General features: G+C 43.3%; 3 protein-coding genes across 3 annotated transcripts; all 3 read right to left on the bottom strand.

The window, feature by feature from the left end:
• Positions 1-526: 526 nt before the first annotated feature.
• Positions 527-1455, bottom strand: LOC104453757. The gene has a single exon (XM_010068386.3). It carries the CDS (start codon positions 1212-1214, stop codon positions 729-731), a length of 486 nt encoding a protein of 161 aa, XP_010066688.2. The 5' UTR covers positions 1215-1455; the 3' UTR covers positions 527-728.
• An 811-nt stretch (positions 1456-2266) lies between these two features.
• On the bottom strand, positions 2267-5893 carry LOC104455670 (LEAF RUST 10 DISEASE-RESISTANCE LOCUS RECEPTOR-LIKE PROTEIN KINASE-like 1.1). Its single transcript, XM_039314626.1, is given in 5 exon segments — positions 2267-3271; positions 3273-3414; positions 3517-3771; positions 4015-4107; positions 5182-5893. Coding segments are annotated over 5 exon segments (2028 nt in total). The 3' UTR covers positions 2267-2445.
• Positions 5894-10856: 4963 nt separating this feature from the next.
• LOC120294629 (LEAF RUST 10 DISEASE-RESISTANCE LOCUS RECEPTOR-LIKE PROTEIN KINASE-like 1.1) lies at positions 10857-12270 on the bottom strand. Its single transcript, XM_039314934.1, has 2 exons — positions 12022-12270; positions 10857-11914 (listed from the first exon to the last, which is right to left on the bottom strand). The coding sequence occupies exons 1-2, from the start codon at positions 12224-12226 to the stop codon at positions 10944-10946; spliced, it is 1176 nt and encodes a 391-aa protein (XP_039170868.1). The 5' UTR covers positions 12227-12270; the 3' UTR covers positions 10857-10943.
• Between the last annotated feature and the right edge of the window lie 1184 nt (positions 12271-13454).

Below are 13454 nucleotides of genomic sequence, written 5' to 3'. Positions count from 1 at the left end.
TTTGATTCTATGTTCTTTAGGATTTTACACCCTTTTCACTGCATCAATACTCATCTTACTCGTCACACTTTGGTTCTTGTAAGGATCCTTCACTACTTTTATTACACAATTTAGCTCTCTCCCTCTCCTCCGTAACCTCGACAGTTTCCGAGAGAGACGTCGCTCAGTTTCGGCTGGAAAAAATGGGTTGGATCGAACTCGAACGGTGGCCTTGCTCAGGTTTTTATGGTTATAGTGGAGATGGCATCGGTAGTGGCTCTGGTGGCTCTGGGCGGCCTGCTCATTCGCAACGCAGCCAAACTGTTCCAACGTCTCGTGCTCCAAGGCTGTGCCGTCGAGCGGCGAATTACCTGGACTGTAGAGCTACAATCTTTGGACTATTGACCATTAGTATTCAGTCCTTTTCTCTCTGGCTCTTTGGCTAGGGTTACCTCGGACTCTCCTATAATGCGACATCGTAAGGCCCTGACGGACGACAATTTTAACTGATGGACAATACGACGACAATGTACCTTACGATACGATAGTTTGCAAAACTCATGTCGATTGATTTCATTAAAATCTCGTTTGCATTAACTTGAGACCGAACAGAAATATGCGACGCGAATCGCAAAGAAAAGATCGAGATGGGAGTCTAGCGAATGAGTGGGAAGAACAAGTTGATCTGCCACTCGAAACGGCGGCCCCTGTCACGATTCATAGCAAAATTTTCGATCCGCATGTGCATATCACTCGGGTATTGTTTCCAGCGTGGGACGCCAAGCCTTCCTGAGCATCAGCGACCTGAACCGCATCCCCATGAAGACCGGCCTCGGCGAACTAGGCCCAGCAATCAGGCCGCCTAGACTGCCTGCATGGAAAGGAAACAGCTCCTCCCCACCACGTCCATTTCCTCTGCCGCCTCCACTTCCATCGTCATCTCTTTCCGGGCTTGCCGGGGGCGACACGAACAGGTCCTTCAGAGTGCGTCCGCTCGCACTCTTCTTCTTCTTCTCACGGCCGCTTCCAGGCGTGTCGAAGCTTCTCCTCGGCTCGATCGCATCAACCCCCCGTGCCCCGATGCCTCCGCCGCGAGTGAAGAGCATCCGCAGGGTGGTCTTCTGCTGGCTTTGGCGGCGGAGCTGGACGACGGGGCTCGCTCCCGGGCTGCGCGTGGGGCTCGGGGCAACGCCGCACTGGGCGGCAAAGAGCTTGAACTTCTGCAGAGTCGCCATCTTTTTGGTGCTCTGTTTTTCTTCCTGAGGATGCTCTGTTTTTCGGGGAACTCCTTATATATGCCTCGCTGTGGATACCAGGGTTTCAGTGCTTTTGAAATTTGAATGAAATATTACTACAGTGTCCTGGAGGATGATTTTGATTGCTTGAGAGCATAATAAAGGGATCGTCATGTGCTGGAGAACCCGCGCGATTTTGCAATCTTTTTCTTCGTGTTCTTGTGGATGATCTCCCTTTTTCTTTTCAGAAATCGTCTTTCACAATTCTCAAAGAAAGAATGACTTTTGAACGCAAAAGAAACAAAAGAAACGCACTGCGAGAGAGAGAGAGAGAGAGAGTTTTGAGTGAGAATGCAGTTTCTTTAAGTTAAAGGGTAGTTTTACGATTCTCGCGATGTAGCTGATGGCTGATGATGGAAAAAGCTTCTGGTCCTCCCAACTTTTTGACCGCAGAATGCTGAGGCTTGTGCTTTTGGAACGTAGGGGAGAAAACAGTGAAAAGAGTGAAAAAAGTCGAGCCTCCGCAGAAAAATCTGTCTCGTACTTTATTTATGCAGATTAGCCCTGTGAGAACAAGCCTTCCTTGTGACGTGTCCAATACGGGCGACGATGGTTTGGATTTCCATTTCCATAAATGATGAGGTCTGTGAAACCACCTCAACACATAGAATATGACAAGTTCCTTCCCTGATGGCGTCTACTGCCACATGAAACTCTCGCTTCGCAAGTTCGAAGGTTAAGGAACTTCATTACTAGACTCCAACAAAGATCGAGCTATCACGTATTATCCGAGGCCTGTTTCTAGGTTGAGACTTGACATTACTTCTGGCATGATATTGTGTTCTTATAAGGAGCAAATCCGATAATGTCGTAAGCTGTTTTGAAAAGATCATCCGAAAGTTTCGATGTTTCAACCCTAATCTGGGAAGACACTTCAAACGCCTTAAATATTGTGATAAAGAGAGGCACAATGGCAAGTATGTGTACAATCCTTTATTCATGCTATAGGAAAGTGCTCCTTACTATGTGTAGTATTTACATCAAATCCTCCTCTAGCCTCAACAGAAGTACTGACACGTTGAAACAGAAAAATGAAGACCAAAATGGAAAACTTGATCACCTGCTATATCATCTACATTCTATATAATATTAGCTAGAAACCAATACCCAGATGCAAGCAAACAAAGATGGACAAGGGAAATTTGCAGGAGAGAACAGATAGGACTACATATTAACCACTACGTACAGAAGAAATACCACTGCTTCCCCATTTTTGAGTCACGGAAACAGGTGAAGTCAGCGACTTCATATTCTTCAACAGCTCCACATTGTCACATTCCGGCGAAGGAGGCGGGTTCTCGCTTTGACCGGTGCTGTTATCATAGCTCACATCGTTCGACTTGCCAGGCTCATGTGTCCCACTCGAAATTGCCTTCAACTCCTCCAGGACAGTCTCCATGGAGGGCCTCATCTCCTTGTCCTGTTGCAAGCACCTGAAAGCCAGCTCGGCCACAGCCATGATCATCCTATTGATTTCGGGATCCGACTCAAACCCCAAATTTGGATCGATCAATTCACAGAACTCGTCGTTCCGTATCTTGCTAGTTGCTAAGTTGGCCAAATTAATCTCGTGCCTGTCTCGGCTTATATCGACCGCCGGCATGGATGATATGAGTTCCACTAACACAACCCCAAAACTGTAGACATCACTCTTCTGCGTGAGCTGGTAACAGTGATGGTACTCGGGGTCCAAATAACCTGGCGTCCCCTGAGGAGCAGTTGACACGTGGCTCACATCATTGGGGAACAGCCGAGAAAGGCCAAAATCTGCTACTTTGACGCTGAAGTTATTGTCAAGGAGGATGTTATTAGTCTTCACGTCGCGGTGGATAGTGTCAGACGCATGAAGGTAAGCCAATGCGGTGGCCGTTTCTATGGCGATGCTAATACGAGTAGTCCACAGGAGAGAGACCTGCTTCGCTCGCTCCCCATGCAGATGATCAGCTACTGTGCCGTTCGGGATGTACTCATAGACCAGTAGGAGCTCATGGCTGTGCCGAAGTGCAACCGTATAAAGAGACGAGGTTTTTGTGGCGCAAGCGAGTTAGGATTTGGACTTCAGTCATGAACTGCTTCACCCACCGATAGTTGCGCTCGTATAGACGCTTAACAGCTACTTCCCGGCCATCTCGAAGTTTGCCTGTTCAGGAGAAAATGACCCTCTTAGCTTCCTAGTGGTTTCTAGAATTTCTCGCCATTTATATGCAGGCTGCCTAATTAGCTTCTTTCGTTAAGGTCTTACCATAGTACACAATTCCAAAACCTCCATCTCCAAGCTCCCGGGCAGAATCGAAATGGTTAGTAGCTTCTTCAAGCTCAGCATTGGTGAAAATGGGAACCCTGAAGTATAAATTGCCCACTTCAAGATCTGCTTTCGAGGAAGAATCGGAAGAAGCATGTCTTGAGCGGAATATTGAGAAGCAATGCTGTTGTTTGTGGCGGATCTTGTAGATGCATGAACAGAGAAAAATACTGGCCAAGGCACCAAATCCACAACCTGAAGAACAAAAGTTCCATTAGAATTGCATCAGTGGCAGGTAGAGGAAATGGAAAATTTCAGGAAAACTTTTGACTGTGAGGCGTTCCCAAATGTACGAAGCGTGTCTTTGTGCTCTTGCATCGTAATTGTACTCAAATTATGTGTTGACCACATTTTTTTGCAATCACAAGACATGCTTAATGCACCGACAGTATACTCAAAGGATTGTATAATGTCCCCCATGATAAAGTTTGGACTGACCTAATCCAATCCTCAAAGGTGCGTCGTTTCCTGCAGCAAAGATGTGCCAAAAGATGGCATTTGCGTCAGATATGAATTCCACAAATACAGGTACTATCCACATCCCGAAAATTATGGAACAGGAATACAGACACCAGCTTCCTTGATCTAACATAAATTCCTACTGATCACTTGAATATTAGTTAACATAATACATCTTAGGAACAAATAGATATTCCCTCATGTTACATATCACAAGGAAATTTCAGAACTAAGCTAAATGGAGCATTGTAGGCGACAGTTTTAACTGAAACATTAAGCTGATGCAAAACAAGCATAAGCAAACACACGTACAGAAAACTTTCCCCTGTAAGTTTTCCTTTCCAAGCATGTGTCTTCTCTTATTGAATCATACCCTGGCCTCTGCATCGTAAATTCAGTAATCATCTATAATCCTCGACACATCTCTGCACTCACTTGGAACTAGCTTACGCAAACATTGACACTCTAAAAAATTTCACTATTTACTGAGCTGCGCATATGATTAATGCAGGCTTGAGATCCACGGAAGCAACTGCAGCAAGACTATGTATCCGTGATCTGAAGATGTTGTCCTGTAGTTCTTCAGCTTTGATGCGAGGAAGAAAATGACATTGCTATGAATTCATCTAACTATTAAAATTGTGTTTGTTTGGTGAAAGAATTTTCGTGAATTAGTTTTCCAAACTTCAATGTGTTTGGCTGAAAATGATTATTCAAATCATTTTCAGTTGAAAAAAATATGCACATTTAAAGTTAGGAAGATGAATTCCCTAATTCAAAAAGAGAAAAATATATTTTTCTTAAAAATGATTTCCACGGAATTTATTGTCCTTATTATAAAATTTTCCCCAAAACAAGCAGATCTACAAAAGAATGTTCGAAAAAAATATAAATAAAAAAGTAATGGCTTGTTGAATAAAGCCGAGGTGGGAAAAAGGAACTGAGAATAGAAAACCGAGGGAAACCAAAAGTTCTTCCTCTTCCTTCGAAGTCCTTATCAAATTTGGAGAGCGTGGCGAGGACATTCGCCGAAAAACACATGCGAGAATTTGAACGGTTGCTATTACGGGGAATTAACCGAAGAATATTACCTCTTTTGTATGGAGGCTGATCATCTTTACTAGAACATTTGCACTGAAAACTTGCCCATCCAGTTCCCCGCATTTGCCTCCACTTTTTTGCATTTAACACAACTCTCCCATAAGGTTAAATTCCATTGCAGTCTAAACCCGTGCTTCAACTCCTCCTTGGCTGATCCATCATTTTCTATTTTCTCCCAATCGTCTCCGGCTAATTCAACAGGTACAATAACAGGACTCTCGCACGCTAACCGACTAAGATGAAGGTCGTCTGGTCTACCTCCAAGAGCGACATAAGAGTGGTTGGCCCCGGCAGAAAGGCAAGTCAAGTTAAGATGTGAATAATCACCATTTGAGGAGCCGCTGCAATTACGGAGAAATGCTAGGTGGAAACGCCAGTGATTGGATTCAAGAAAGGAGAGCACTTCACTGCCGGGAACATCAGTATCAGATGCGCTGGGCTTATTAGGAGGCTTTTCAGGTGGAGCAAAACAAGCATTGCCTGTTCTCCCAAACTCTGAGATCAACCCAAGAGATTGATCATCATAAATAGGGTCCTTCCAGAGAGAATTTAATTTTAACAGTGGGTCATGAGGACAGCATGTTTTAGAGTCGTTCCCGAAAGGATAACCGATCATGACCTCACCGCACTCGTCAGACTCGCAGGATCCATATGTCAAGCTCACTAATGGAACCCAGCCTTCCAAAGAAATAATCGTCAAAATGCTGATGACATGGCGAACCAAAACCTTGGAACCTATGGAGCTCTCCACACCCATTTCAGAAATTTTAGAGGGAACAATAGAAGCACGAGAACAGTCGGAAAGAGGAAAGTTATGGGGCGCGTACAGCAGAGACAGAAGGGGCTCGAGTGAGACACGGTTGCTCAAACTGAAGACCGCATTTATATGAATGTCTCGTTGAATCCTTTTTCACGTTAACGCGCCAATTGACTGGGTCAACTGAGCGTAGAGTACCCGAAAGAGCAAACGTAGGGGACCACATACTTGCTCAGTGAGAGGAAAAATCGATTACGACTGTCGATACTTCGCCTAAAAAACGTCCATTTCGGGAGTCGCGATCGATTTCACCCCATCGGCCCCGGGCCCGTGGCCCCCTTTGTTTCCGGGGGCACCTTTATTTCCTTACAAAATTTATAACTTTGACGGGGTTTCGAAGCTTCCCATTTCAAACCCCCAGAACCACGACGATTTTTACCGAGACTCGTCCTCCACCCTTGATCTCTTTGAAGGTCGAGTACTATGAGAACTTGAGTTCGTGACAGTCAAAGGCGGAGAGACACGGCAGGTGACAACTGGTGGTGAAGGAGGTCAATGTTAAGGAGGTCGAAGCAGAAAAGTCCCATAAACACTAATTCCTGACTGATTTTATGATGATGTGATCTTGATCATTAACAGGTTGTACTACCCAATTTGGCCTCAGTAAGCGAACAGGACCTGGGCTTCTTCTCTAGTTCTTTCACGTGAAGATGAACGTGATAGGGTGGTAGCAAAATGAGGAGGAAGAAGATAAAAGTGATGAACTTCCAGTGAAGTATGCATCCATTTGAAGAACAGACATAATAATTGAGGGTATCATCGTTCTGATAATTTCTCCTATCGGCTTCTAGCATAATCCTCTTCTACATGTTCAAAATTGCATATCTTGAAACCATCATATCTAACAACCAACTGTCGAGAGACGAAAGAGTTGGTGGAAAAATAAAAAAAAGTTTTTAGACAGTTCTCTCGAGATAATGATAAATAATTTAGAAGGAATCTGTTCTTTGAGTATTTTTGGAGGACCTATAAATATTTATTTAGAATTCAACTCAGCTTGAGACATTCAAGCTAATATGTGCTCGGCAACTTCAGCTAGATTGATCTCTTATGTTCTCTCTATAGCTTATTTATCCGTATTAAACTTATATTAAAAATGAGGAGTAGATGTAAACAGATGAAGTTGATCGAGCAGTAGAAAAGAACACCTAAGAAAGCCAAAGAAATCAAGCTGAAGTTTTTGGACTAAAAGATCTGAAGAACCAATTCTACAAAGATAAAGTAGACTGAGAGATCATTTGAAATTTTATATATCTCAAATGCAGGCAAATTGATATAAAACCCTCAGTAATCTGATTTTCTCACAGATTGATCTTGTTTGTTCTAGAGGACAAGAACTATATGGTGAAGAAAAACTTTCTAGAAGAGCAAAATGTGAAAGCCCAAGAATAGTTTGCGGCACCTTACCATCGCCCGAGTGTTCGAGATGAGTTTGATTGGGGCGGTAGCACACACTCCTGCTATTTTCACAGCCGCACCACCCCACTTCTTTAGCACCTGATGTAGTCGTACCCTGTCCAATTTAGTGTGAAACTGTTTTCCAATAACTTTAGGTACTCGACACTCTGATTCACCTTCCAATTTCGTATCTAAACCGGGGCAGTCACCAAGTACTAGCACGACGCTCTATTCCAATTCAAGTAACCACACTTGCTATCATGGCAAAAGAATTGCTCCCTTTACCGGGACCACGCTCGGCCCCTAATATTGTAGAGTTGACAGAAAATGACTCGTTGCAGTTGTGGAAGATGTAGAGATCAGCCTGGTTCGGACCAAAAGTAACAAGTAAGCGGTCAAAAGAGTAATCAAGACTGGGCAGGGGGCATTCGGCATTAAGTCATGCTTCATCCATTGCTCTGAATGAGTTCTTGTCATACAAAATATCTTTAATGACATAACTAGATCGAGATTATTAATAAATCGGCCTACTATTGTAGCACTTTATCTCAAAGCCAAAAAAGCCACAATAAGGTTGTTGAAGGCTTAGAATCCGAAAAGGGTATCTTATTTTGGACCACTACCGTGGTTCTTTGGTTGACAGGCATCAAATTTCGGGTTTACCTCCAGAGTTAGTATGAAGCCAAATAAGAACATACTAAGACTGATGATAACACTGTTCCGCCTAAATAGGGAGGCTTTAGAGCTTGGCATGTTTCGTGGATTCGTTCCGGGAGACATTGCTAAAGAATGTGAATGTAGTAGAGAGACAAATTACACCTGAGAGGATGTAACCATATATATCCTCGAAATGGTTGAAGTCATTGCTATTTAGCACTTGTAAATACCTGCTTGGCCATTAAAATATGGCATTGCCAAATACTGGCTGTTGTATAGTTAAATGAAGACATAAGGTCCAAATCATGCACAAAAGTTCAACCTTTCTGTGTACTTACATTAGCGACGTTTTTGTAAAATTCAGTATCGAACGCGATACAATCCAAATGCAAAGAAGCAAACGTTATAGGGACACATCTCTCTCGACGAGGAAAAAAGGACACGGATATCATCGTCCATAACATATCGGTGCAGTCTGGGAAATGCTTTTGGTTGGAATTTCAGAAGCGAAGAAAGAAGGAAAGAAAGACGGATCAGGGAACCAGCTCTGATTTTGGTGTTTCCATGTGTTTCTCCTTAGCTCGGGGGGTTGTCCTCGGGATTTTTGGGTCAAAGTCTTCCCTCGGAAAGTAAGACTGGCTTACTCGGAGTCTTCATGATATTATGAGATTCATGTCCGTGTCAAATCTATTTATTTTTTCCGGCATTCAAACGTCAGCAATCGGTCATAACTTAGAAAGCGACTCCCCCGCCCCCAAATCTCCGCTTTGAGAATGTCAAACTCAGTACTTTCATTGATTCTTGATCCATCAGCCATGACGTCCACCTTTTCATAGTAATCTAAATTTATTGTAACGATTAATTTATTTCACAAAAAATAAATAATTTAAAAATAATTTTCTTGAAATAATTACTTGTACCACTTATTAAAATAGATAAACTAAAATTACTTTTACCGTTCATAAAAAATTTTAAAAATAAATTATTGTGATGATAAAAATATTTTTCGTTAACTAATTACTTCAAATTATATAAATGATTATTTTTAGGAAAAAACTAGATCATATATTTTCTTCGAAACAAATGGAGTCTAATATTAAGTTCTAGCTATAAATCTGTAGTGTATGCACTAAAATTTTTTAAAGCAAAGTTGCCAAAATACAAAAACAATAATACTAATGAAAAACACAAATATTAAGAAATGATGGCATAGTTGAACCTAGAGGGCTCAACTATGATCAATTGTTTCGAGCGTGGGACGCCAAGCCTTCCTGAGCATCAGCGACCTGAACCGCAACCCCATGAAGACCGGCCTCGGCGAACTCGGCCCAGCAATCAGGCCGCCTAGACTGCCTGCATGGAAAGGAAACACCTCCTCCCCACCGAGACGTCCATTTCCTCTGGCGCCTCCACTTCCATCGTCATCTCTTTCCGGGCATGGCGGGGGCGACACGAGCAGGTCCTTCAGAGTGCGCCCGCTCGCACTCTTCTTCTTCTTCTTGCGGCCCGCTTCGGGCGTGTCGAAGCTTCTCCTCGGCTCGATCGCATCAACGCCCCGTGCCCGATGCCTCCGCCGCGAGTGAAGAGCATCCGCAGGGTGATCTTCTGCTGGCTCTGGCGCGGAGCTGGACGACGGGGCTCACTCCCAGGCTGCGCGTGGGGCTCGGTGCGACGCCGCACTGGGCGGCGAAGAGCTTGAACTTCTGCAGAGTCGCCATCTTTTCCCTGCTCTGTTTTTCTTCCTGAGGATGCTCTGTTTTTCGGGGAACTCCTTATATATGCCTCGCTGTGGATACTTGGGTTTCAGTGCTTTTGAAATTTGAATGAAATATTACTACAGTGTCCTGGAGGATGATTTTGATTGCTCGAGAGCATGATAAAGGGATCGTCATGTGCTGGAGAACGAGCGCGATTTTGCAATCTTTTTCTTCGTGTTCTTGATGGATGATCTCCCTTTTTCTTTTCAGAAATCGTCTTTCACAATTCTCAAAGAAAGAATGACTTTTGAACACAAAAGAAACAAAAGAAACGCACAGCAAAGAGAGAGAGAGAGAGAGTTTGAGTGAGAATGCAGTTTCTTTAAGTTAAAGGATAGTTTTACGATTCTCGCGATGAAACTGATGAGCTGATGATGGAAAAAGCTTCTGGTCCTCCCTACTTTTTGACCGCAGAATGCCGAGGCTCGTGCTTTTGGAACTTAGGGGAGAAAACAGTGAAAAGGGTGAAAAAAAGTCGGGCCTCCGCAGAAAAATCTCTCGTACTTTATTTATGCAGATTAGCCCTGTGAAAACAAGCCTCCCTTGTGACATGTACAATACGAGCGCTGATGGTTTGGATTTCCATTTCCATAAATGATGAGGTCTGTGAAACCACCTCAACACATAGAATATGACAAGTTCCTTCCCCGATGCATCTATTCCCGCGCGAAACTCTCGCTTCGCATGTTCAAAGGTGAAGGAACTTCATCACTAGACTCCCACAGAGATCGAGTCATCATGTATTATCCGAGGCCTGTTTCTAGGATGAGACTTGACATGAATTCCGGCAAGACTTGTGTTCTTTTAAGGAGCAAATCTGATAATGTTGTAAGCTGTTGTGAGAAAATCATCCCAAGTCTCTATGTTTCAACCTAATCTGGGAAAACTCTTCATATGCCCGAAATGTGGTGATAAAGAGGGACACCGGCAAGTATGTGTACGATCCTTTATTCATGCTCTGGGAAAGTGCTCTTTACTACGTAGTATTGACTTCGAATCCTCCTCCAGCCTCAACAGAAGTGCTGACATATTGAGGCAGAAAAATGAAGACCAAAATGGAAAACTTGACCGACTGCTATCTACACTGTGTATAATATTAGCTAGAAACCATTACCCAGATGCAAGCAAACCAAGATGGACAAGGGAAATTTGCAGGAGAGAACAGATAAGACTACATATTAACCACTATGTACAGAAGAACTACCACTGCTTCCCCATTTTTGAGTCACGGAAACAGGTGAAGTCAGCGACTTCACATTCTTCAACAGCTCCACATTATCACATTCCGGCGAAGGAGGTGGATTTTCACTTTGACCGGCGCTGTTATCATAGCTCACATCCTTCGACTTGCCAGGTTCATGTGTCCCACTCGAAATTACCTTCAACTCCTCCAGGACAGTCTCCATGGAGGGCCTCACGTCCTTGTCCTGTTGCAAGCACCTGAAAGCCAGCTCGGCCACAGCCATGATCATCCTATTGATTTCGGGATCCGACTCAAACCCCAAATTTGGATCAATCAATTCGCAGAACTCTTGGTTCCATATCTTGCTAGTTGCTAAGTCAGCCAAATTAATCTCGTGCCTGTCTCGGCTTGTATCGACTGCTGGCATGGACGATATGAGTTCCACTAACACAACCCCAAAACTGTAGACATCACTCTTCTCCGTAAGCTGGTAACACTGATGATACTCGGGGTCCACATAACCTGGCGTTCCCTGAGGAGCAGTTGACACGTGGCTCACATCGTTGGGGAACAGCCGAGAAAGGCCAAAATCTGCTACTTTGACGCTAAAGTTATTGTCAAGGAGGATATTATCAGTCTTCACGTCACGGTGGATAGTGTCAGACGCATGAAGGTAAGCCAATGCGGTGGCCGTTTCTATGGCGATGCTAATACGAGTAGTCCACAGGAGAGAGACCTGCTTCGCTCGCTCCCCATGCAGATGATCAGCTACTGTGCCGTTCGGGATGTACTCATAGACCAGTAGGAGCTCATGGCTGTGCCGCGAAGTGCAACCGTATAAAGAGACGAGGTTTTTGTGGCGCAAGCGAGTTAGGATTTGGACTTCAGTCATGAACTGCTTCACCCACCGATAGTTGCGCTCGTATAGACGCTTAACAGCTACTTCCCGGCCATCTCGAAGTTTGCCTGTTCAAGAAAATGGAGAATGACCCTCTTAGATTCCTAGTTGTTTCTAGAATTTCTCGCCATTTATATGCAGGCTGTCTGATTAGCCTCTTTCGTTAAGGTCTTACCATAGTACACAATTCCAAAACCTCCAGCTCCGAGCTCCCGGGCAGAATCGAAATGGTTAGTAGCTTCTTCAAGCTCAGCATTTGTGAAAATGGAGACCCCGAGGTATAACTTGCCCACTTCAAGATCTGCTTTCAAAGAAGAATCGGAAGAAGCATGTCTCGAGTGAAATTTTAAGAAGCAATGCTGCTGTTTGTGGCGGATCATATAGATGCATGAACAGAGAAAAATACTGGCCAAGGCACCAAATCCGCAACCTGAAGAACATAAGTTTCACTAGAATTGCATCAGTGGCAGCTAAAGGAAATGGAAAATTTGAGGAAAACTTTTGACTGTGAGACGTTCCCAAATATACGAAACATGTCATTGTGCTCTTGCATCGTAATTGGGCTCAAAGTATGTGTTGACCACATTTTTTTGCTATCACAAACCATCCTTAATGCACCGATATATACGCAAAGGATTGCATAATGTCCCCCATGATAAAGTTTTGACTGACCTAATCCAATCCTCAAAGGTGCTGCGCCTTTTCCTGCGGCACCTTTTCCTGCATCTTTTCCTGCGTCTTTTCCTGTGCCAAAGGGTGGCGTTTGCATCAGATATGAATTCCAGAAATACAGATCCCATCCACATCATGAACATCATAGAACAGGAATACAAACACCAGCTTCCTTGATCTAACATAAATTCCTACTGATCACTTGAATATTACTTAACATAATACATCTTAGGAACAAATAGATATTCCCTCATCTTACATATCACAAGATATTGCAGAACTAAGCTTAATGGAACATTGTAGGCGACAGTGTTAACTGAAACATTAAGCTGATGTGAAACAAGCATAAGCAAACACACGCACAGAAATCTTTCCCCTACACGTTTTCCTTTCCGGGCATGTATCTTCTCTTATTGAATCATACCCTGGCCTCTGCATCGTAAATTCAGTAATCATGTATAATCCTTGACACACCTCTGTACTCACATTGGAACTAGCTTACGCAAGCATTGACACTCTAAATAATTTCACTATTTACTGAGCTGCGCATATGATTAATGCAGGCTTGAGATCCACGGAAGCAACTGCAGCAAGACTATGTATCCGTGATCTGGAGATGTTGACCTGTGGTTCTTCAGCTTTGATGCGAGGAAGAAAATGACATTGCTATGAATTCATCTAACTATGAAAATCGTGTTTGTTTGGTGAAAGAATTTTCTGCGAATTAGTTTTCCAAACTTCAATATGTTTGGCTTGCTGAAAATGATTAGTCAAACCATTTTCAATCAAAAAAATATGCATATTTAAAGTTAGGAAGATAATTCCCTAATTCGAAAAGAGAAAAATATATTTTTCTTAAAAATGATTTCCACGGTAAAGATTTTCTTTATCATAAAATTTTCTCCAAAACAAGCACATCTACAAAAGAACGTCACG

The sequence above is a fragment of the Eucalyptus grandis genome, chromosome 6 (genome assembly GCF_016545825.1).
Source record: "Eucalyptus grandis isolate ANBG69807.140 chromosome 6, ASM1654582v1, whole genome shotgun sequence".
Classification (NCBI taxonomy): domain Eukaryota; kingdom Viridiplantae; phylum Streptophyta; class Magnoliopsida; order Myrtales; family Myrtaceae; genus Eucalyptus; species Eucalyptus grandis.
Note: the sequence above shows the minus strand (reverse complement) of the source record. Positions and strands in the feature narration are given on the sequence as shown.

Coding starts and splice junctions, on each gene's coding strand:
- LOC104453757 (XM_010068386.3), bottom strand. CDS start 1,214: ATGGCGACTCTGCAGAAGTTCAAGCTCTTTGCCGCCCAGTGCGGCGTT.
- LOC120294629 (XM_039314934.1), bottom strand. CDS start 12,226: ATGATCCGCCACAAACAGCAGCATTGCTTCTTAAAATTTCACTCGAGA. Junction 11,915..12,021: donor TTTTGGAATTGTGTACTATG/GTAAGACCTTAA, acceptor TTTCTTGAACAG/GCAAACTTCGAGATGGCCGG.